The 21,674-nt window shown below is 41.0% G+C and overlaps 2 protein-coding genes across 3 annotated transcripts; both read right to left on the bottom strand.

Annotated features, from left to right (window-relative positions):
- Nucleotides 1-1,595: 1,595 nt before the first annotated feature.
- LOC149010877 (G-type lectin S-receptor-like serine/threonine-protein kinase At5g24080) lies at nt 1,596-19,615 on the bottom strand. Of its 2 annotated transcripts, none has more exons than XM_089164191.1 (2): nt 17,202-19,615; nt 1,596-1,697 (listed from the first exon to the last, which is right to left on the bottom strand). In XM_089164191.1, exon 1 carries the CDS (start codon nt 19,552-19,554, stop codon nt 17,206-17,208), a length of 2,349 nt encoding a protein of 782 aa, XP_089020317.1. In that variant the 5' UTR covers nt 19,555-19,615; the 3' UTR covers nt 1,596-1,697; nt 17,202-17,205. The 2 variants fall into 2 exon arrangements, with proteins under 2 accessions (XP_089020317.1, XP_089020316.1); XM_089164190.1 differs by lacking the exon at nt 1,596-1,697 and adding an exon at nt 13,988-14,792.
- On the bottom strand, nt 13,989-14,920 carry LOC149010878 (uncharacterized). Its single transcript, XM_089162494.1, has 2 exons — nt 14,793-14,920; nt 13,989-14,619 (listed from the first exon to the last, which is right to left on the bottom strand). The coding sequence occupies exons 1-2, from the start codon at nt 14,918-14,920 to the stop codon at nt 13,989-13,991; spliced, it is 759 nt and encodes a 252-aa protein (XP_089018620.1).
- Nucleotides 19,616-21,674: the final 2,059 nt, after the last annotated feature.

Here is a 21,674-nt window from a genome sequence, read left to right on the forward strand (position 1 = left end):
TCAATGAAAACCATGATTTTTACCAAAATAGAAAGTATGATTTCAAATTAGTAAGTAATGGTTTTAATCGTTGTTTGATGTCTAAAATATGCTTTTTAGTCTTAGACTACTGTGTTAGACATTCTCTCCAAGTTTCGTAGCATTTCGGATTGTATAGAATAGGTTTCGGATCAAAATACTGTTTTTGGGTTCGGATTACTCTCTGGGCAGATTGCCTAGTTCGACTGAACCAGTCAACTCAGCCAATCAACCCGTAGTGACAGAATTGGATTTCTTCATCCGTTTTGATTCGATTGATGCTCATTCTTTTAGGACTACTTCCTAATGACTGTATGATGCTATTCTAGGGTTTGTTTGCTAACTTTGGATTTATCCACTTGTTCGTTCGGAATATATTCGAATCTATTTAAGGTAAGGACAGTTGTTACCATATTAACATAGATTGCATAGATTTAGTTTCTAATTTGGGAACTACTTAGATTTGCTACTGTTATGATAGTTTCTATTATGATATGAATGCTGTAAGTACAGTAGGATCTTATTTCCTTATTTACTTTATTTACTTGATCATGTATGAATACTTATTCATGTATGTTGCTTATTCATTTGACTTGTCTTATTATACTCTTCTATTTGATGAGGTATCTGTCGTGAATGATTTGAATGAATTGGGATTGTGATTGTTTAGGTATGATTTGGGATTGGGGAATGTCCTTTTGACATTTCTGTCCTTGGACATCATTGGGAATAGTATGAGATATTTTCAATGTTGCCCTTTGACACTTTCCCAGATTATTGGTTGTCATACCTAGGACTTGTCTAGCAGTGTTGGCTAGGATATTCCCTGTTATATCAGACCCGATTCGCAAGGGTATTGAGACCGAACGACCAGTGGTAGCAATGGGGATTCATGGGTGTTCAAGACCGGTAACCAACCCGTGAGAAGACATGAATCACATTGTGGGGGCCATTTATTAGTAGGGTTGCATATGGATAGACTTGGGCTCATAGGCGCTCAAGACCGGTAACCAACCCGTGAGAGGACATGAGAGCTTCCCGTTTACTATATGTGGATGATCAATAGGGTTGATGAGTGTCACATCCACCCAGCCGGTACCCCATTTGGAATACCCGGGATGTGATCCACAGTCCAAGGATCAATGATCTGAGGTCCATACCTCCCACATACACGGTAATAAAATCATGAACAGTAATAATCAATGGTAAAAACGATTAATACTAAACAATATGTATAAGATAGGATTAAATATATATCAGAGTGCGGAAGATAGATAATATCATAATGTGGTCAAAATCATATCAGTGAGAGAAGGTGTGGTAGCCACCCTCTCAGAGCAGCGGAAAGTAAAAGTAGTTAAGTACATGTCCAGGTATCACCAGAAGAATCCAAATACATGTTAATTACAGGCCCTTATACTCCATAAACACACCGGGGAAATGGGGCACTACGCTAGGGTTTCTTCTATACTAATAGTAATCTCCTCAACAGTACGGATGAAGTAAACCCAACGCTGCCGCTCCCGCACAACTGTGGGGCTAACCCTGGTGCGGATGGTAATCCTCCTCGGCTCCAATATACGGATCCTCGCCGACGCCACTACCCAGAGGGTAGTATGTGGAATCATAGTCTGCCTCAAGGGAGGTGCCATCGTAGTCCTCGGTACCTGTAAGATAATCTAAAAACATTTGCATAAAAGGAATGAGTTCGAAGAACTCACAGCAAGGAAGTTATTCCATAATTAGAAATCATACACATTCAGAACATATTATAATGCAATGCGATATGGAACATATGATGCAAATATGAGTCTAACTCTATGAATGCTAGTCTCTAGGGCATCGGTTTAAAACCCGTGTGGGACCTTCTACAAACATAGGTTTAAAACCCGAGTGAGTTCCTTCTCAAACTTATTGAATTTCTCCGGAAATTCTTAAGTAAAGGCATCGGTTTAAAACCCGTGTGGGACCTTCTACAAGGCATCGGTTTAAAACCCAAGTGAGTTCCTTCTCAAACTTATTGAATTTCTCCGGAAATTCTTAAGTAAAGGCATCGGTTTAAAACCCGTGTGGGACCTTCTACAAGGCATCGGTTTAAAACCCGAGTGAGTTCCTTCTCAAACTTATTGAATTTCTACGGAAATCTCTAAGTAAAGGCATTGTTTTGAAACAACTAAGACCTACTGCAACAAAGACTCAAGTGACTGACAATGTTCAAAGATGAAGTTAATTCTTTATTCCTTTAAACGACTAGAAGGGGCCAACCTTTACATCAAATATACATGTGAGATAACAAGTGTTGAGATACAATCTTTGTTCGGTCAAAAAGGAAAGCCATCATCGGTGATCATCAAGAATTAAAACAAGATCGAAGCATCTTTGTCAGAAGTAACACAGAGTCAAGAAGCAACACAGATTCAAGAAGAAGAAGAAGAACAGAGTCGGGGAAAACATATGTTATCATTTTTTTTTATCTCCCTCGTGGATTGCAAAGCATTCTCTAAATACAAAATCCTTTGCAATTCCATACTCTTTATCTAGCTTTTCCAGAAGAAGCCTGATCTTTCACCAAACCATCATTCAAGGCAAGCTCTTTATAACTGAATCCTTTAAGAGGAGGAGAGTCATCAAGATGATGCATTATATCCGGATCTGGAGGTGGAAGGTCCGTTGCATCCTTGGCCCAGACAGGAAGAAGAAGTCCCAGCTTTGCAAACAGTTTAGGATGACAATTGGTGCGGTGGGACGTTGACTCATCTCCAGACCCTTTCGCCCCTGCTGAAAGCTTTCCTACTTCCCGCTCCAGCTGTCGGATCTTCTCCCTGCCATCATCCAAATCCGAACGAAGACGCTCGTTCTCGGAATTCTTCTCTAAGGCAATCTCCCAAGCTTAATTTCCAAGACGAGCAATCTCAGCATCTTTGGCTTTGGATTCTTCCTGAAGCCTGGAAACTTCATCACTCAGTATACTGAGTCTAAAGGCTGCTTCCACTTGGTTGTGGAAGTTACTAGTGAGACTCCTGCAACAACCTAAGGGTTAGTCAAGATCAAAAGAAAAATCTTCAGAACGAAAGGTAATGAAGAAAAACTTACATCACCAGTGTGAAACCTAGCCCTAACCTAACCCTGACCTTGACCCGGTAACCCGGTTGTTTTTAGGTCCGAAGACCCGGAGTAAAGGAAGAAGCCAACTATGGGCCATCTTAGTAGAAGACATGGTGTTTGACTCTGAACCCATGGATGTTGATGATGGAGTTCCATACTTGGAAGTCTGTGCAGATTTGGAAAGGAAGCTGCACCTGTCTAAAGATGAGATTAGTTGAAGGACTTGGAGTATTATCTGACTTGGTTTGAAGGTATTTCTACACACTAGATATGTCACTTGATATGTGTGCAAAAGCCCATAAGGTTTAGAGCCCATTTGATCCTCCAATTCCCTGTTTGAACCTTACTGTCTGCCTTGGTCGACTGGACCAGTTGACCAAGCACTCGACCAAAGGATTGACAAATCCGAGAAAATCCAATTTTAGGGTTTTTCACTTATATTTAAACCCTACTTCGTGTTTCTTTGTTACGGCTGCCTCCTAAACACTTTTTGAACGTGAGAAGACCTCTCTGAAACTCTCTCTGGTGATTCGAACGGCTCCTCTGCAGATCCGAAGCCTCTCATCTCCCGATCTGCCAATTCAAGGTTAGTAATCACTTCGACATTACGAATTTCTTTTCTTCGATCTTGTTCTTGATTGAGATTAGGAAGAAGATGCTGCATACTTGCAACCATCTATTCCGTGATCTCCTTCGTTTCTTTGAGATCTATGATCATCGTCATGATCTTAAACCTAGCCGAATAAATTTCTTGAAACCCTAACCCTTGTTTGATTCTGGAAACCTTTGGTAACCTCCCATGCGAGGGAAACCTCATGGGTAATGTTTCTATTAATCTAAACTAGATTTTCTATGATTTCTTGTTATTTTCTTGATAGCAATCATTCCCTTTCATTCCGTGATCATAACCTTTTTATGGAAACCATAAAGGTTGAAACCCTAATTTCTTGGGTCAAATCAAGAACCCATATTTTGACCATGACTTGATGAATTTACCTTCCCATATGATTCTAATACATTATAGGAAGTTCCCCTTCAAATTTCGGATCAATCTGACTTCAAACGAAGAAGTTATGACCAAATCAGTTTCAGCAATTCTGTACTGACTCGCTTGGTCAACTGGGCCAGTCTACCAAGCACTCGACCAATGATGTCAGTAGCTTCGTTTTTCACCTGATTTGATTTGTTTGCTCTTTGATATTTTAGGTATCTTTCCTAATGTTGTATCTATGATTGTTAGGAGTTTATTTGCTAAGTTTGGAGTTGCTCTCTTTGATCTTTGGATTATCTTCGGCGATAATCAAGGTAAGGACAGTTTTTTCATAATAACATAGATCGCATACTCTCTGGTTTCTACTTTATGAAACTATGAGTTTGGTTACTGTTCTTGTACTTTATACTTCTGATATACTACTGTAAGTACAGTAGCACTTGTTTATGTATTCTTTTTCATTATTCAAGCTTATATGAGATGTTTATTACTGCTTGATCGGATTATATTTTTACATTCTCTTTTATATGATGAATTGTTGGTTGTGTATGTCATGACTGATCTGAGAATGTGTTTGATTAAGTATGGTTTGGGATTGGGAAGTGTCCTTTTGACGCTTCTGTCCTTGGACATCGAAGGGAATAGTATGGGATGTTCTCCAAAGATGCCCATTGACGCTTTCCCAAATCATTGGTTGTCATACCTAGGGCTGTCTAGCAGTGTTTGGCTAGGATGTCCCCGTTATATCAGACCCAAATCGGAAGGGTATTGAGACCGAACGACCCGTGGTAGCAGTGTGATTCACGGGCGCTCAAGACCGGTAACCAACCCGTGAGAGGACAGGAATCATATTGTGGGGGCCATTTATTGGAGGGTTGCATATGGCTAGACTTGGGCTCATGGGCGCTCGAGACCGGTGAGTTATATCCATGAGAGGACATGAGAGCTTCCTGTTTACCATATGTGGATAACCAATAGGGTTGATGAGTCCGTATTCGAGAGGGTCGGATACGCTGACTCTAGTGTGAAGGATACCGGAAAGGATCTCGAGAGGGGGAGGAATGGACGTATCTGGATTTGAGTTGAGATAACTCGAGTAGATGACTTGCATTGGGCTAGGCTTTACCTTGACATGCGCCAGTACTTAGACCAATGGTGATGTGAGAGAGCAGTGACTTAACCCCAGCCATGGAATGTCCCGAGGGATGAAGGACCCACTACCAACTGGAGCCGAGTGAACTGAGACCTTCCCAAAGAAGTATGGTGTTATGACTTAAAGCATGTCTGCCAATAGAGACCAGCATACATAGAGTTTAGATGCATACATACATTATCTGTTTCATACTGCATTGCATCTTGTTATGATTTGCTATATGTTATTTATGCTGTTATAAGTTAACTGCTCGCCTTACTTGAGTTTCTTTCGAAACTCATTCCTTTTTGTACAATCTTTTGTTAGATTATTCTACAGGTACTGACTACTATGAAGGACAGTACAATGAAGCGTAAGCCGATGAAGCGTACTACACGCAAGGTGTTGGCGACAATCAAGATTACTCTGATGATCCCGCAAGCGATCACATTTCATACTACGATTAGAGACAACGTGGAATTGGAACATTTCTGTTGGATTGATGAAGTCCACTATTTTGAAGATGTCATCTATAGGATAGAAAACTCTTAAGTTTAGTTTGTCTTTCTTATTCTCTTTTGTTTCAGTTGTTATTCCTTTTAGACTTACATACTACGTTCCGCTGTATATGTGGAGTGAGTTTCCGCCTCTCTCTACTTCTTTTGATATCTTCGGATATCTGGTATCATTTTTCCGCACTCTAATTTTATTAATTATTCATTTCTTGATTTTAAATCTTTTGTTTATAATATTTAAACCTTGATTATTTCTTGTTTATGATTATGTTATTGTATATGTGGGAGGATGATTTCCTCGATACTTGATCTTCGGGGCTGTGGATCACACTCCTGGGTATGCCAGTTAGGGTACTGGCTGGGGGGATGTGATAACCAGTGATTTCATAAGTTCCCTATCTGGGACCGTAGAAAGGGTTCTGCTCTCGGCAGGCATCTAAACAGCAGTGCACCATTCTAGTGCCTTGTCAAAATCTCCTGTCACCAAGTCAGACCTTTTCAACGACCAAGAAGGATGGAACATGTCATCGGCCAACCGAGGGCGCTTCCTAGTGGCAAAATCCTCCGTCTCCATGGAAGGAGTGGAGGAGGATGCCAAACAAGCACTAGAGTTGGAAATCCGAACTACAGCTGTGGGGACCACATCTTCCTCAGAGGCCCGAAGGGTCTTCATCATGGAAAAGGACTCCAGCGTAGTGTCAGCAGGGGTTTCAACAGTGTGAGCAACGATGGAGGGAGCCACATCCTCCTTAGAAGACTGAACGGTCTCTCTAGGCAGAGGATGCGTGGGAGAAGCATTAGTAGAAGCTGTGGGAATCTGATCTGAAGATTCACCAACAGCAATCTCCCCATGTTTAGAAGATTCGCCAACGGCAGTCACCTCAAGGGGAACAACCTTCGTCAATACTGGAGTAGTCTTCTTGCAAGATTTTTCCCTAATATTATCCATGTTAATTCATGGAGGCACTACAAATGAAAAGCAAACAACATCGGTACGAGAATCCAACAAATTATAGCAGAAAAGGGAAAACCCTGGATTTCTGTCGAACAGATGAAGTAACGAACACCCATCAGGGAACTTTCATAAATGAGTAAACCCCAAGTATGAATACTGTGGAGATTACTTAGGGAGAAGGAGAAGTTTGTTATAAAACTAAATGACAAAGCAGAAGGCTTACTTGTTCAGGTTCTAATCGAAGATATTGTTGAAAGATAAGAGAACATAGACAACAAAGGAAGACAAAATATTACTTTGCAAATTTGATAGACAAGAATAACTTGCAGATAGCAAGACAAGGATGAAGCACCCTTGAGGAACTTAAATAGCCTCAAGGAGTGATGCGGCGATTGAAAGCCCAAGTTAATCAAGGGACAGGATGGAAGAGACGCTTCGAATTCCGAAAAATGCAGGATCATCGATCAGGGGATAACGGCACTTCAAATTCGAAACTTGAAGGTTGACCTAGGTTTCCATGTGGAAAAATGTGCACCTGATACGAGGATACTGCCAAATACCAACTGTCGCACTAGTATTAAATAATAGAGTATTTTGGGAAGAGCAACTTGTACATGAATACAAGGAAATGTTTGGGCTTTGTTATAAAGAAGGAAGCAGTTGGAAGATAAAAGTTCAAGTGTCACAAAAGGTTCGGAAGAATCATATTAACCAAATGCATCTCTCCCGAACGCATCTTTCTGATGTCCCGAATGATATCTTCAATTAAGGCTTTTGAGGTTCTTCGGGAAGAGGCGGCGAGTCAGCAAGATACTTCTCGATGTCTGGATCTGCTGGATAAGGATCCTCTTCTTCCAAAACCCAGTCAGGGAAAGGCAGCTTAAGCTTCTCAAAGATTTCCTTGTGACACACCTCCTGAAAGGGAGTTGTGTCAAAGGAAGGATTAGATTCAAGAAGCTTTCTTCAGACATCATTCTGCCCCTCTCGATAAGCTTGAAGGTTGAAGGAGCCCAACAGGTCGTTGAAAGGAAAGCTGTTTAGATATTTCCGAATGCAGTCCCTCCGAAGATCTTGTGAAAGATGTTCGGGCTTGCTGGGAACTGTCATCTTCTTCAAGGCGTTCGTTATCTTAAGCCTGAAACTCGAGGCTTTCGCTGAACGCGGTAGCAGCATTTTTCTGCTTCTTGGCCTCACTTTCGGCAGCAACAGCACGACTGACCGACAGGTAAAGTTCTTTTCTCAAAGAACTTATGGCCTCCTCATTCTTCTCTTGTGACTCTTCGGCTGCTTTCTTCAGCCAATCCACCTCAGAATTGGCCTTCGCCAAATTCTCTTCGCAGGTCTGCAGCAAGGAGCCGCTATGGCCAACTCGGCTCAATGCGTCCATGTGTTGATAGAAGCTCAACACAGCATTCCTAGAAAGGCAGGAGGATTATCAGAAAATCCCAGAAGAGATTACAAAGCAAGTAGTAAAAGCTCAAGAAAAGTAATACCTTGTGGAAAGACGAATGAGAACGTCATCTTGCAGGGTTTCAAAGGCTTGACGGTTGGCAGGCATAAGGCCGATAGAGCTCCACTCGGCAGCTTTCTTGGGATCTTGCGTGACTAGGTCTGTCTGTGTCAAAGACCACTACGGGACAAAGATCTCCTCAGAATCTTTATTCTTCTTGGATTTCTTCGGGGCAGAAGCATCGACTGAGTCGTGCTTCCTTTTGGTTTGGATGGGAGAGGGGATCTCAACCTCTCCCCGAAGCCTCAACCACTGGCTTCAGGTTCCTAATACCCTTGTAAGAAGGGTCTGGAGGCGGCACGGAGGCTACCTGTTCTGCAGTCAATGCTCGAGGAGACCGTTGCTCTGTAGTCACAACGGCCTTGGCTGTCACACCCCACCCGCCGGTCTCGGTTACCCGCCCGACAACTCGTGGGAGTGATTCGTCACAGGATCCACGGTTTTAGTCTATCAACAATAATAAATACAAATATCGACAATCAAGACCAATAAATGTTCAATAAATGAAATAAAATGAATACGAGTTCAGCGGAAGCAATCAAAAGAGTTATATTATTTTCTTTCCAGTTTCCTTTTCTAAGGCTAAATAATGTTTTTCATGAATCTCTAGAAAGGGTGTTCTCTAGTTCTTCTCCATTCGCTGAGCGAACTGTCTAACCACTTTCCGTCTCTGTCCATCAATAGGTGTGATAAGCGCACTCCATGCACTCACATGAGCTCCCGCACAAGCTATCTCCATTTCCCACTGTCGGTGCCACATCCTCTTCATACGGGAAGGTTCCTTCATAGGAAACCAGTCCATCTTCTGGCATAATTCCTCCATCTGTGCAGGCTAATAAACATATACAAAATAAAGGAGTGAGTTCTGGAGAACTCAGTAAGAACAATTACAATTCCCATCAATTATCCAACAAAGCATAAATGCATAAATGATATGAATGAGTGCAAAGTATGAATGATTCTAAGATTCTAACTATGCAAGTCTCTAATAGCTGACATGCTTTAAGATATACACCAGCCCTCCTCTGGGTAAGTCTAGTCACTCTGATCTGGCAAGGACTGGTTACCTCTCTAGGGATCCTGGGCAAAATGGAAAGTCCACACCTGGCTCTCAAACCATGGCTAGGGTTAAGTCAACACTCTCTCTCACCACGACCATTGGTAATGAGTATTGGCGCATGTCGGGGTTTCTAATCCAATGCAAGGTCATACTGGTAACATGTCTACATGAAGTCCAGATACATCCCCTATGGCACCAACCAACTCGGTTCAGTATCCTTTGCAACCTAGGAATGAGAATCGTCACAGACTAGCTACCGCTATTGGACTCCGCTCCTTAACCCTATGGTCATCCACATATTATTGGGGCGGAAGCTCTCATGACTCTTCACGACTCCCGGTCCGTTCCTTGGACGTCCATGAGCCCAACCCTAACATATGCAACCTTACCATTTATATGACTAACAGTGGACCAACGTCACATCACTGTCATCACGGGTCATCTGGTTTCAATCCCCCTACCGAAAGGGTAGTAGCATGTGGGGTTCCTAGCCATGCAATTCTAGACTCTACCTAAGAATGTCATCCAATAGTCATGACAAGTGCTTTGGAGACATCAGCGAGGCATGTGTCCCATTCCACAACCTTCTGATATCCCAAGCTAAGATATCCCAAAGGAATACCTCATCCATCAGAATCTCATACTATGCATCATCAATATATCACATTCATAACCAACAAAGTATATATGTAAACAAGATAAATAGCAGTAATATAACAAGATCAGTATGTAATACATGACTACAGAAGCATATATAATGAAAGACTAATGCTAACAGACACTGGACTAGCATGTTTAAGTCTATTCATAAAGATAGGATTGAATGTCCTTATCTCAGATATAAGTAAATCGTCCAGGAAACGGAATCCGTAAACTATTACAAGACTTTCTTTTCAAACAGAGAATACCTAAACACGGGGTTACAATAATGTATAAGTTAATTGAATCAAAGTGGATCAAAACCAAAAGTCATTTGGTCATCATTTTACCAGCCGGTCGCTTGGGCCGGTCACTTAGGTTCAGTGACCGCCACTAGTGACCGCCCCAAAAACAGAGAGTTTCAATCCAAAACTCAGGCTTCTGATCATCCGTTTTCAATTCGGATTACGAGTGATCATGGCCTAAATCTCGAATCTAACACTCCTATAGCCAATGGGTGAAAGGAAACCTAACAATTACCATCGATAGATTACCCAGAACTCTCCCCTTGATTGGATTATCCTTTTCACGAAAGCAGAGTTTCGTTTTTGGATGACTCACCTCAAGAAGATTGGAAAGAGAGTTACAATCGATCAAAAGGGTAACCACCATGATGAGGGGATGGGTTAACACGAAATTGAAAGACAAAGGAGATAAAGGATGAAGGGTGAATCCATTACCTCACTTCAGAATACCAGAAACAGGGAAGGATTGATCTCCAGATCACTGCCAGCACTTCAGATCTGCTTTCGGCACTTCTCTGCAGCCGTTTAACCTCTAAAAACGGTAACCATGAATAAAATATTCGTAAATTGGACGAGGGTTACCTTTTATAGAAGTCAGGGGGCAAAATAGGGCAAAATAGGGCAAAACCCCGAAAACAGACCGGGCGGTCGCTCCAGGCGGTCGCTTGGTTTGATCGACCGCCACTAGCAACCGCCCCCATGTATTTTGCTATACAAGGGTGCTTTTGCTAGGGGGTTGATATCCAAGTACAACCTAGCCCTAAACAAGAGATGGGGGAGATCTTACCTTCATTCCGGACATCTCTAGACATCACTTGCCTTCCAGAAGACCAACTACCAATCAAGGCAGGCTCTTCAGACAGGGGATCCAGATCCATGGGTTCAGGGTATGTATCATGGACTTCTATCCGGACACTCCACAAGCTTACCCAACTAGACCTTCGGGTTCTCGGACTTGCAATACGGATCTCGGGTTAGAAATACTGGGGTTGTTACATTGCCAGCCTTCACCCGAAGGCTGTCTGGGTTCATTCTTGGAGGCACAACAAAGAAAGACGAAAGTCAGAAAGTTGAAAAAATTCGCAGTACATTCAAGAAAGTGAAACGTGGTAGTTAGAAAGCTCACGTTGAGCCAACCCCCAGTATTGGAGAATGGAGTTGTATTCCATCTCAAGCCCATGTATCTCTTGATACCATGGAATTGACTTGATCTTCCTAACAACAGCTCTATCTTCTTTGGATGGTTGAGGGACCCGGTTGCCCTCAGAATATGAAGTATACAGTTTCCAGGTGGTCGGGAAATTAAGATCTGATTGAGGCGCTCGGCAGAAAAAATACCGCTTGCGCCACCCTTTGTGATTGGAAGGGCAAGTTCCTCTGGCAAGAATGCTGCCTGACCAGTCAAGCTCAACTTTGTTGCGCTTGGAAAGCACAACCCAGCCAGGAGGATGGGAAAGAGAAAGAACATGAAAATGTACAAAAAGAGGAAGAGAAGGTATGATACTAAGCTCAAAACATAAACCCGAAGCCGACGATGAGACGCCAGCTATTGGGAAGAAGCATTATGGGACAAATGTCCCAATGATTCAAAGTAGCAGAAAACAAAGTATTGGAGAAGGGAAAGCGAACCCCACTCTCCAGAGTATCTATGTACAGGGAAAATCCACCAGGACGGATCGAATCAACCCTCTCATTAGGAGTGGGAACCCTAAGTTGGTACGAAGAAGGAAAGTCGTAGTGTTGGACGGCTAAAGGAAGGTTTTCCTCAGTAAAGGAGGAAGCAACAGAACCAGGTCCATCAACGGACCTGGTAGGTTGTTTGGACTGCCCAGAGGATTTGGCAGTCACCTTCGGAGTCTTGGATGGTCCAGACTCAGGAAGGGTAGAAGAAGCCCCAGCATTTTCTTTTGCTTTTCTTAGTTGGCTAACTTCTGCGAAGTCACGCCAAGAGAGCATTAGGGTTTTCTTGTTGCTATCCGACTGCTCAAAGGGGACTGGCAAAAGCCTCATCACCAGTATCGCCCTTACTGGCGTTAAGTTCAGGAGGAATTTCTGAAAAAACCCTACCGCCCTCCATTACTAAAAAGTTTGATGGTGGTTTCTAAAGAAAGAAGAAACCTAGAGACGAAAGTAAACTTTGCAAAAGAGTCGATGACTTCTTCCGAATCACCGAGGCAGAAAGCTCGAGAGCGAGAAGATCGTAAGGGCGCGAAGAAGACGACGAGGTTTCAAAATTCCAGACAAAGAGAATGAAACCTACGAAGACAACGAACCACTTTTAAGCACTTGCACGAGTGTTCGAGGATGTGTACGATCGAGATGGACTCAACATCAACGATCGAGATTTGGAGACGGTTCGAAAGTTTGAACTCACGAATCAAAAACAGGCGTTCAGAAACCGTCATTTTGATTTCGTGAGCAACGATAGTTTCGGCTACAAAGGACGCGTGGCATCACCCCCACAAAGAGTGAGGATACTCACAATGCTCGAGGAAAAAGCGACACAGCCGCATTAAATGTGATATGACACTTAATGGGTTGGGGATTATGCAAAACTATTGTTCGACGAAGAACCCAATTAAAAACCAAGCCCTCGGGATCGACCGAACGCTTGGTTTGGGGTGCTCATGATATGGAGAAAATATAACCGAACCTGGTTCAATCTTGGTTTGACCCTCAACCCCGGTCGGGACGAAAAGAATCGACTCGCTTTCGAGTGAGCCGGGTCCAGGAGATAGCTTGCTGAGGAAGAAAACTAACTCAGTCACAAGCACGCTCTAATCCGATACGATCGGAATAGGCTAATCAACCTAAAGACGGCTAGCAGTATTTGGCGGATGTCACTCATCGCTATTATATGGATAACTACCATATAACGATCGTATTATCAAATGAGTCATCTACTAGTCCAACCTAGTAGAGATCTATCACTCAACGGATCTATTTGTTAAGATCCAACGACTATCCGAAGAAGGCTCAAATACATCCAACGAAGGAGATTCGGAGGTACACTCTATATAAGACATTACCTACTCACAAGGTAGGGGAGGACACACGATTACAATCTGAATCGTGTTCTCTTTATTCATTCCTTAGCTTTGTGCTCTAGCAGAGCCGTTTGTGATTAAGTTCATCAACTGACTTAGCCTTCGGAGGTGGACTCCCGATCCCAGCGGTCGGGCCACATCTGACGTTCGTTTTTGCAGGTCATTCTCAGGAGATCTAAGGGCTGAGTAGATTTTGGACGCATCAAAAACAATAAAGATAACTATTGCATTAACTTTGAGTGGAGATACAAGTGGCAAGTGGCAATCAAGAGGAAGTTCACCACCGGCACTTTAACAGTTTAACATCGTCAATGCACGGTTGGTAGAGTGGTAAGATCCATACTTCTCAGTGGAGAAGTCATGGGTCGACTCTTGTGAACGACAAAGCTCCTTCTGAGTACGTAATCGAGGTGCACACAAGCTGGCTCGGATGAACCTCAGACACTAACAAAAAAATAGTTTAACATTGTTACAAAGATTCTATTAAATTCTTTTTTTAATTACAAAATGGTTAAAAAAAGAGGAAAAAATAAGGTCACTAACAGGGCACAAAGAGTTAGTTGCAAGTTTGAAATTTTTACTCTTTTGAGAGTGGAGAATTCAAATTCTTAGCTACAGGAAGTATGGACTCCAATACTGCTCTTGAAGGTTTCACTGGATGCTTAAATTTTGGTTTTTTTTTTTTTTTTTTTTTTTGGTGAAGAGCTGAATTCAATTAAAAGAAAAGCCCCTGGGATACAAAGTACCAATTACATCAAAATGCAAAAGCCAAAGAACAAAAGGTGGGGGAGAGAAAGAAAAAGAAGAAGCCTGAGAAACAGCAGCATAAGAAGCTAATCTATAAGCTACAGAGTTGCCTTCTCTATGAGTATGATTTACAATTAAAACATCAAACAGAGAGGAAAGACTGAAGATATCATGTATGTAATGACTGATCTTCCAAGGTGGAGTCTCTGACTTGTTGTTAATCATACTAACAACTGCTTCATTGTCACTTTCAATAATTACTTTCTTTAGATTGAGGGAGATAGCTAGCTTCAGTCCTTCTCGAATTGCAGCAGCTTCCATTTGAATTGCTTGTGAGTTTCCTCCTTTACAGTAGAAGGTGAAGAGAGTGTGACCCAAGTGATCACGAGCAATACCACCAAATCCAGTCTGGAAGTTGTTGGAACCCTTGCTGATTGCAGATCCATCAACATTGATTTTGATGAAATGCAAAGGAGGTGCCCTCCATTTAATGCTTTTGAACTCTTTTCCTGATCTGCTATGCTGATGAAGGGCTAGATGCTCTGCAGCTGTTGATCGAGCAGATCTCCATATATGATATGGATCACTCACTGGTCTAGAGTAGACAGCATTATTGAAAGCTAACAAAATGTGCCATAGCATAAGTAAGTGTTGTATGAGTTCCTCCAATGCTGAACTGTTTCTTCTTGCTGAATTTAATCAATGAGAAATCTGATCTATAAGATTTGTGGATCGATAACACCAACAAATTCTGAGGTTTGACCATACCTGTTTGGCAAAGTGACAATGAAGAAAGATATGATTAGTGGTGGCTCTTTCTTGTGAACAGAGTGAGCAAATATCACTGATTCTACACCCTCTTTCAGATAAAAGAGCGGGTGTAGGGAGCTTACCATGCAGTAGTTTCCAAACAAAATGAATGACTTTGGGGGGCAGTGGGAGGTGCCATAAGACAAGCCATGGTACTGAAGGATTCTGATTATGATTTTTCGAAAAAAATCTATAAGTTGAAGCGACTGTATCTAACAAATGAATGACTTTTGGTATATATTTGGTGTATCTAACAAATTAACATATTGAAAAAATATGGTGCACAATGGAGAGATACTCAATCTACTGTTAGAAGTTAGAACCAAACTGATCATGGTCGTTAAATCTAAGATCAAAGGCCAAAGCCTTTAGATATTAGTACTAACTACTAAGACTAGAGACAATACATTTTGTACTTTTAAATCCCCACCCTACTTAGCGGTTAAGCAGTTTGCAAGCAAATCCTCCTAGAAAGACTCAATTTATGGAGAAATATAAGGGTAATAGACTTCATACCAAAAAAAAAATATAATGGTAATAGACTTATGCATTTGCAAAATCTAACCTTAATGAAGTTTTATTTTTCGTTAAAAGAAAAAAGTTTCGAGATTTTCGTGTTAAAGGTGACCAAGATTTCCCTAGGGTTTGGCGTCAGTTCAGATTCAGTCAAGCCAAAGTATAACGCTATGGTTCATGAAACCAAAATAGAGAGGGGCTAGGGACTTAAATTATAGATTAGCCTTCTCATGTAGTGAATCTAGTGATAACTATCAAACCAAATAAAAGGAAAAGATGGAAAATACTTGGCTGCCACATGGGTAATGATAAGGAAAGTATAAATAAGCTTAAACTAGTTCGGTTTGAGCCCAGTCTGACCAGATCGGAATCAAACCAGTTCGGTTTGAGCCTAGTCCGACCAGTTCAGATCAAGTTAGACCGACCATATCAAGGTCGGTCGAATAAGTACAAAGGCTGAATAACAAGGTAAATCTGAATAAGACTCTAGTCAAAGAAATAGTATTCAGTCAAGACTCAACTACTCATGTTTGATTAGGACTCAATGACTAAGATTTAGATCGCAACCTAACTAAGTTTGAGTCCCACTCAAACTCATACTTAGAAAAGCTATAAAAAGGTATGAGAACACAAGAGAAAGGTACGGCTGAATAGAACTATCACTATTCGAAATCTTAGTGTTCATTACTTTCTTGCCTTCCTTAGTCGGATCCCTAACTAGATCGTCGGAGGTGAAAACTCGACCTCCACGGTTGAGCTCATTCTTGCTACACAATCCTGTTTGGCCGGGGAGGTCGAGTTTTCACCTCCGACGATCTAGTTAGGGATCCGACTAAGGAAGGCAAGAAAGTAATGAACAATAAGATTTCGAATAGTGATAGTTCCATTCAGCATACATTTCTCTTGTGTTCTCATACCTTTTTATAGCTTTTCTAAGTATGAGTTTGAGTGGGACTCAAACCTTAGTTAGGTTGCGATCTGAATCTTAGTCATTGAGTCCTACTCAAACACGAGTAGTTGAATCTTGACTGAATACTGTTTCTTTGGCTAAAGTCTTATTCAAATTTACCTTGTTATTCAGCCTTTGTACTTATTCGACCGACCTTGACATGGTCGGTCTAACTTGATCCGAACTGGTTTGATTCCAATCTGGTCGGACTGGGCTCAAACCGAACTAGTTTAAGCTTATTTATTCTTTCCTTATCAATCCTATCATATAAATTATCCAACTAAGTAACTTTTGTTGGATTTGTTTTATTATTTTATAAAATTTTAACTAAACATATGGGAATATTTTAAAAAAAATTTATGATAAAATAAATACAAAGAAAAATCAATAATGAAAAAAAGAAGAAGATAATCAAAGGTTAAATAGAGTAGAAAAAAGAAAATGATTGAATTATTAAGTTTCAAATGTAACGTTCGGAAGTCTAGTTATACTGTAAAATTGTTAAATTTCAAACCTAACCTTCACAAAAGTATCCCTACTTCATGCAAACCATACAAATTCTGTATTTTTTTTTTCTTCACACAAATATCCTATTTCTTATGTAATCATAGATTTCAGTATTCAAAAACAATATAAATGTTTTAGGATGCAAACAATTTCTCAACTAGGAAGAGAAACCAAACATGAATTTTACCATACAACCCCTTCACCTCCTAGGTTTTTGTATTTCCAAGAATAACATTTTAGATATAATTTCATTGCTTGCGAACATGAATTTTACCATACAACCCCCTCACCTCCTAGGTTTTCTAATTTTCATGAATAACATTTTAGATATAATTTCATTGGTCGCTAGGAGGAAGACAGCAGGCCAAAGTTGGTCGGAAAACAAAGGAACTCACTTTATTAATCATCGCGAAGGTAGAAAATGGTGGGCTTCGCTGGTTCTGTGATCTCCACCGTCCCTTCAAGCATCTTGGTCACCTTCCCCATTGAAGGTCTCATCTCCGCTTTATCTTGGACGCACCACATCGCAGTCTTCACCATTCGATCCACCATCTCAAAATGAGCCCTGCTATCATAACTGTTCTTGATCCTATCGTCCAATAAATGTTCCACATTCATCTCTTTATACACTTTCTCAAATGCCCATCTCGGATAATACCATTCTTCACTATCAACCGACGATCTGGTGAACTCATTGTTTCTGATTCCACTCACAATCTCCAACAAAACCATTCCATAACTATAAACATCAGCTTTAGCTGTGATGGGTTCCATCTTCACCCATTCAGGCGCCAAGTACCCTCTTGTTCCTCTGATCCTTGACATGGACACATGGTCTTCCTTCTTGGTCAGCTTGGAAAGCCCAAAATCTGAAACTTTAGGGCAAAAATCCTCTTCAAGAAGAATATTCTCTGGTTTGATGTCGCAGTGAAGAACCCATTCAAGACACTCTTCGTGAAGGTAAGCAATGGCCCTGGCTACACCTTGAGCAATCCTGTATCTCATGTTCCAATCAAGCGTTGGCCTTGGGTCATCGCTGTTGGAGCGGAAGAGGAATTGAGCAAGAGACCCATTTGGGATATATTCATAAACAAGCATCCTCTGTTTCTTCTCTGCACAAAATCCCCACATTCGAACTAAATTAAGGTGATGCATTCTAGCTATGATTGTAACCTCAGCCCAGAACTCAGCCTCGCCGCTGGCAACATCTTTAAGGCGCTTCACGGCAACAATTCGATGATCAGGGAGTTCGCCTTTGAAAACCACACCATACGCACCGCGTCCGATGACATTGGAGAAATTATTTGTGGCTGTTTTGAGCTCTGCGAAGCAGAACCGTTTGGGGCCTCCCGTGTGTAAGAGCTCAAGACTTACCACCTTAGCCATGCCTCTGTATTTGATGTATTTCTTGAGGAAAGCCCAGAATGAGAAGAACCCAATCAGGAATTCAATTGCAAAGAGAGTGGAGAGAATCACAATATGCGTAGTTGTGGTTTTTGATTCCGTAGGTGGGGAAGGAAGGCTTATTAGAGAAGGGCAGATTGTGTCTACCTGGGTTTGCATACTTACAAAATTTGTAATCTCACCTGTAGTTTCGTTATCTGATACCCGGAGAAACATGGAGATCTCGCTCACAGGCGACCAATAGCCATAGATGAGTCGATCAACCAGTGTACAACTCAGTGTACCATCGAATTTGAATGCAAAAGCAAGGCATGTTGAGTTGTTAATACAAGCAGATCTACAAGCAGTGAAATTGGAAACTTGTATTGTTTTCTCCTTATCCTCATCATCATAATCCACGAAATCCAGCTTCAGAAATCTGCTATCCCGTTCTTTTAATGGAAATCTCCTTTCGCAGACTTCGCCGGCAGTGCTGTTGCTCACTCTGAATCCCGGCGGACAAACACAGTAAGTGGGATTTGAGCCATTCTTGGTCATACATACATAGTTCTCTCCACATTTTCCATGGATCGAACAGAGCTCCTGTATCGCTTGCCAAACCACCTTCCATGAACCTAAAACAGGGTCAAGGCTATAAACCCTGAGGTTACCATCATCGTCAAGTGTCAATCGATGCAACCATGAAGAACCCAGATCAGCTGGTAGCCATGAAGTCGCATCATCAACCTTTGTAATGTTCCCATCTGAGGTTAACATGTTAAACACATGTTCACCCCAGTAACTGGAAGAATTGAAAACCAATTTCGAGGAGTTCACAAACATGTAATTCCCATTCTTGGAAACTAACACTGTCCCGCTTATGCTCTGGTTAGGGAGAATCGTATCTGTTGGATATTTGAAGCTGCTCCAATTACCAAAAACCAAGTTTCCACTTTCGGTAAGGACCAGAGCTGCATCAGCAGAGTTGTCAACTGCTGTGGGTTGCCATAAGTTCTTCCCTGAAGAGTCGTTGAGTTCAAGAATGCCAGATGAGGAGATGAGCAGAGAGGAAGAACGGGTCACTGTTGAATTGTGGTTAAGTGACCATACAATGGTTAGATCGGAGCTGTTTTGGTACCAAACTGCAAAGATGTAGAGGTTTTGATTATTGGTGGGTAATGGCCGGAACCCAGCTGCGAAGGTTGAATTGTTTGATGTAAGTATTCGGTTCAAGCTTGGCGACCACGGCGAGTAAGAGGCGCTGAAGGAGGAAAGCTTCTCTTTTTGTGGTTGTGCTGTTGACGGGAAGAAACTGGAGATAAGAAGGATAGCGAAGAATATGAGAAATGGGAAGCGGAGAGCCATGGTTTCTGGTGATTCCGTGGTGGTAAGCTGGAGAGCTAAGTTTATAACAGCAGAGTTGACCTGACCCGGGAACCATACGTAATAAGAAAATGCTCATGCCACAGCTAGGTCGTTATTCCTTTTCACGTGTAAACGGATTGGATTCAAGGTTGCATACACCACTAAAACTGTGCGATCAGGATCAAGTGAAAATTATCGTTCTTGAATTGGATTATCAGCCCTTTATAAGAAAAAATATATTGAATAGTATTTTATTTTAATGAAGTAAATTTTTATCTAGTTATTATCTGATTGGTAATTCAATTATCCGAAACCAAACACCGGTTTATGATGATAAGAGTATGAAATGAGATATAGGAAGCCAAGAGTCATGGCTTCTGGTTATTCTGTGGTTGGTGAGTGGAGTAATTTGGCTTCATTTAATGTGCTAAATTGTCAGCAAATACATCTCAACTGAGATCTTGATCCGATGGTTTACTGCCTCTCGTTAAGAATTCAACGCGCTTACTGAAGCAAAATCAGAGTCGGAGGAACAGCAGAATTGACCCTTGACCCACAACTCTGCGTAAATACAACACGTGATGTAATTAAGAAAATGCCGACATCACAGTCAGTTACGTGTACAGCCTTCTTACTAAAACCTAGAACCTTTCCCGCGATGGGAGGAAATGCAACTCTAATGTGATGCATTGCTTTTTACACCATTGGGATTGGTGCAAAAAATGTAGATCGGTAGATCAGATAAAAAAATATTCTTTCTACCAGAAAATGATAAAAATTATTCTTCTTTAGCGGATGTTATTTGATGAGCCTTTGATATATATATATATATCAGTTGTTTCTCACCGTTGATTTATATTTCATTTAATCCAGAAAATGTAAACTTTTATGTTTTTCCTTGTTTATAATGATTACTGGGAAGCTATTTTAATTACTCTCGACCTGATTTGTCTAGAAGAGTGGAATGCTAGAAGATTTGAGAGGCTGCGGAAGTTGTTTTTATAGAATCTTCTACTCTGTTAATAAAATAAACATAAAGAAGATTCGATCTAATACAACATTTGTGTCTATTGTATTGAATCATAGTGGTTACTAAAAGAAATATATTGAATCAAACTGAGACAAGAAAAGATGCAGATAAGAGTTTTCTAATCTTATTTACATAAAGAAAAAATGCACAATATTATTGATGCATAAAAAGGAATGTGGAGTCGGAGACGAAATGTACACAACCGCATAAGTTGTTATCATGGTAAAAAAATTCTTTAAAGCTTGACCAGAGTCAAAAGAGTCTATGATGACAAATAGAAATAGGATAGGATAGGATTGAAAGCTAATTTCAAGGAGAAACTGGGATCTAATGGAAGTTTAGTATTATTCAGGTGGGCGTGGAAGTTGAATCTCGATAGTAGTTTACATGGGAACTTGGACAATGAAGGGGGTAGGTAGACTCGCAACAACACTTACTTTCTAGGGTTTTATACTAACATTTTTGCAAGGGTTGAAGCACTAATGAGAGATTTAGAATAGGCTGGAACTAAGAATTGACAATTTGTGGGTGTTCCACTTCCATCAATCAAGCGGAGGCAGATCCGTGGATTCCCTAGCTATTAATTCTTCAGTGATGGAAAAATATTCAGGGGTACTTAAAGAAATTAAATTGAAAATATTGCATTGTTATCATGAAGCAAAATCCATTGCAGATTATTTGGCAAAATCAGCGACGTAATATCGATAAAATATGAAAGAGAGATCGCCAAAAATGAAAACAAATGTTACTAGAGATAGATGTAGCAAGGCAGCCTCAGCGTTCCTTTGATATCAAAGACAATCCTTCCTTTTGTATCATAAAGTACTTTATTTTTCTTTCTTTAGTTCTTTTTAACTTAATAAAAACAACCTTTAGCGAAAGAGGAAAAAAACTTTAAACTTAAATTTTCTTTTAAAAGAGACTACAGAATGAATACTTTAGATTTAGATCCAAACCCGATTGAAGGTGACTTTACCTCGAACTTGCTCAACTTGATGTCCCTTGAGGGATTCTATGAGCCCCCCCTGGATTATCACTTCAAAATAATTCTCATTTCAAAAACTTTCTTTATGCGTAGGGGTGTAAACAG

This window comes from Hakea prostrata, chromosome 7 (assembly GCF_041222555.1).
Source record: "Hakea prostrata isolate BN-2017 chromosome 7, UWA_Hpros_2, whole genome shotgun sequence".
Classification (NCBI taxonomy): domain Eukaryota; kingdom Viridiplantae; phylum Streptophyta; class Magnoliopsida; order Proteales; family Proteaceae; genus Hakea; species Hakea prostrata.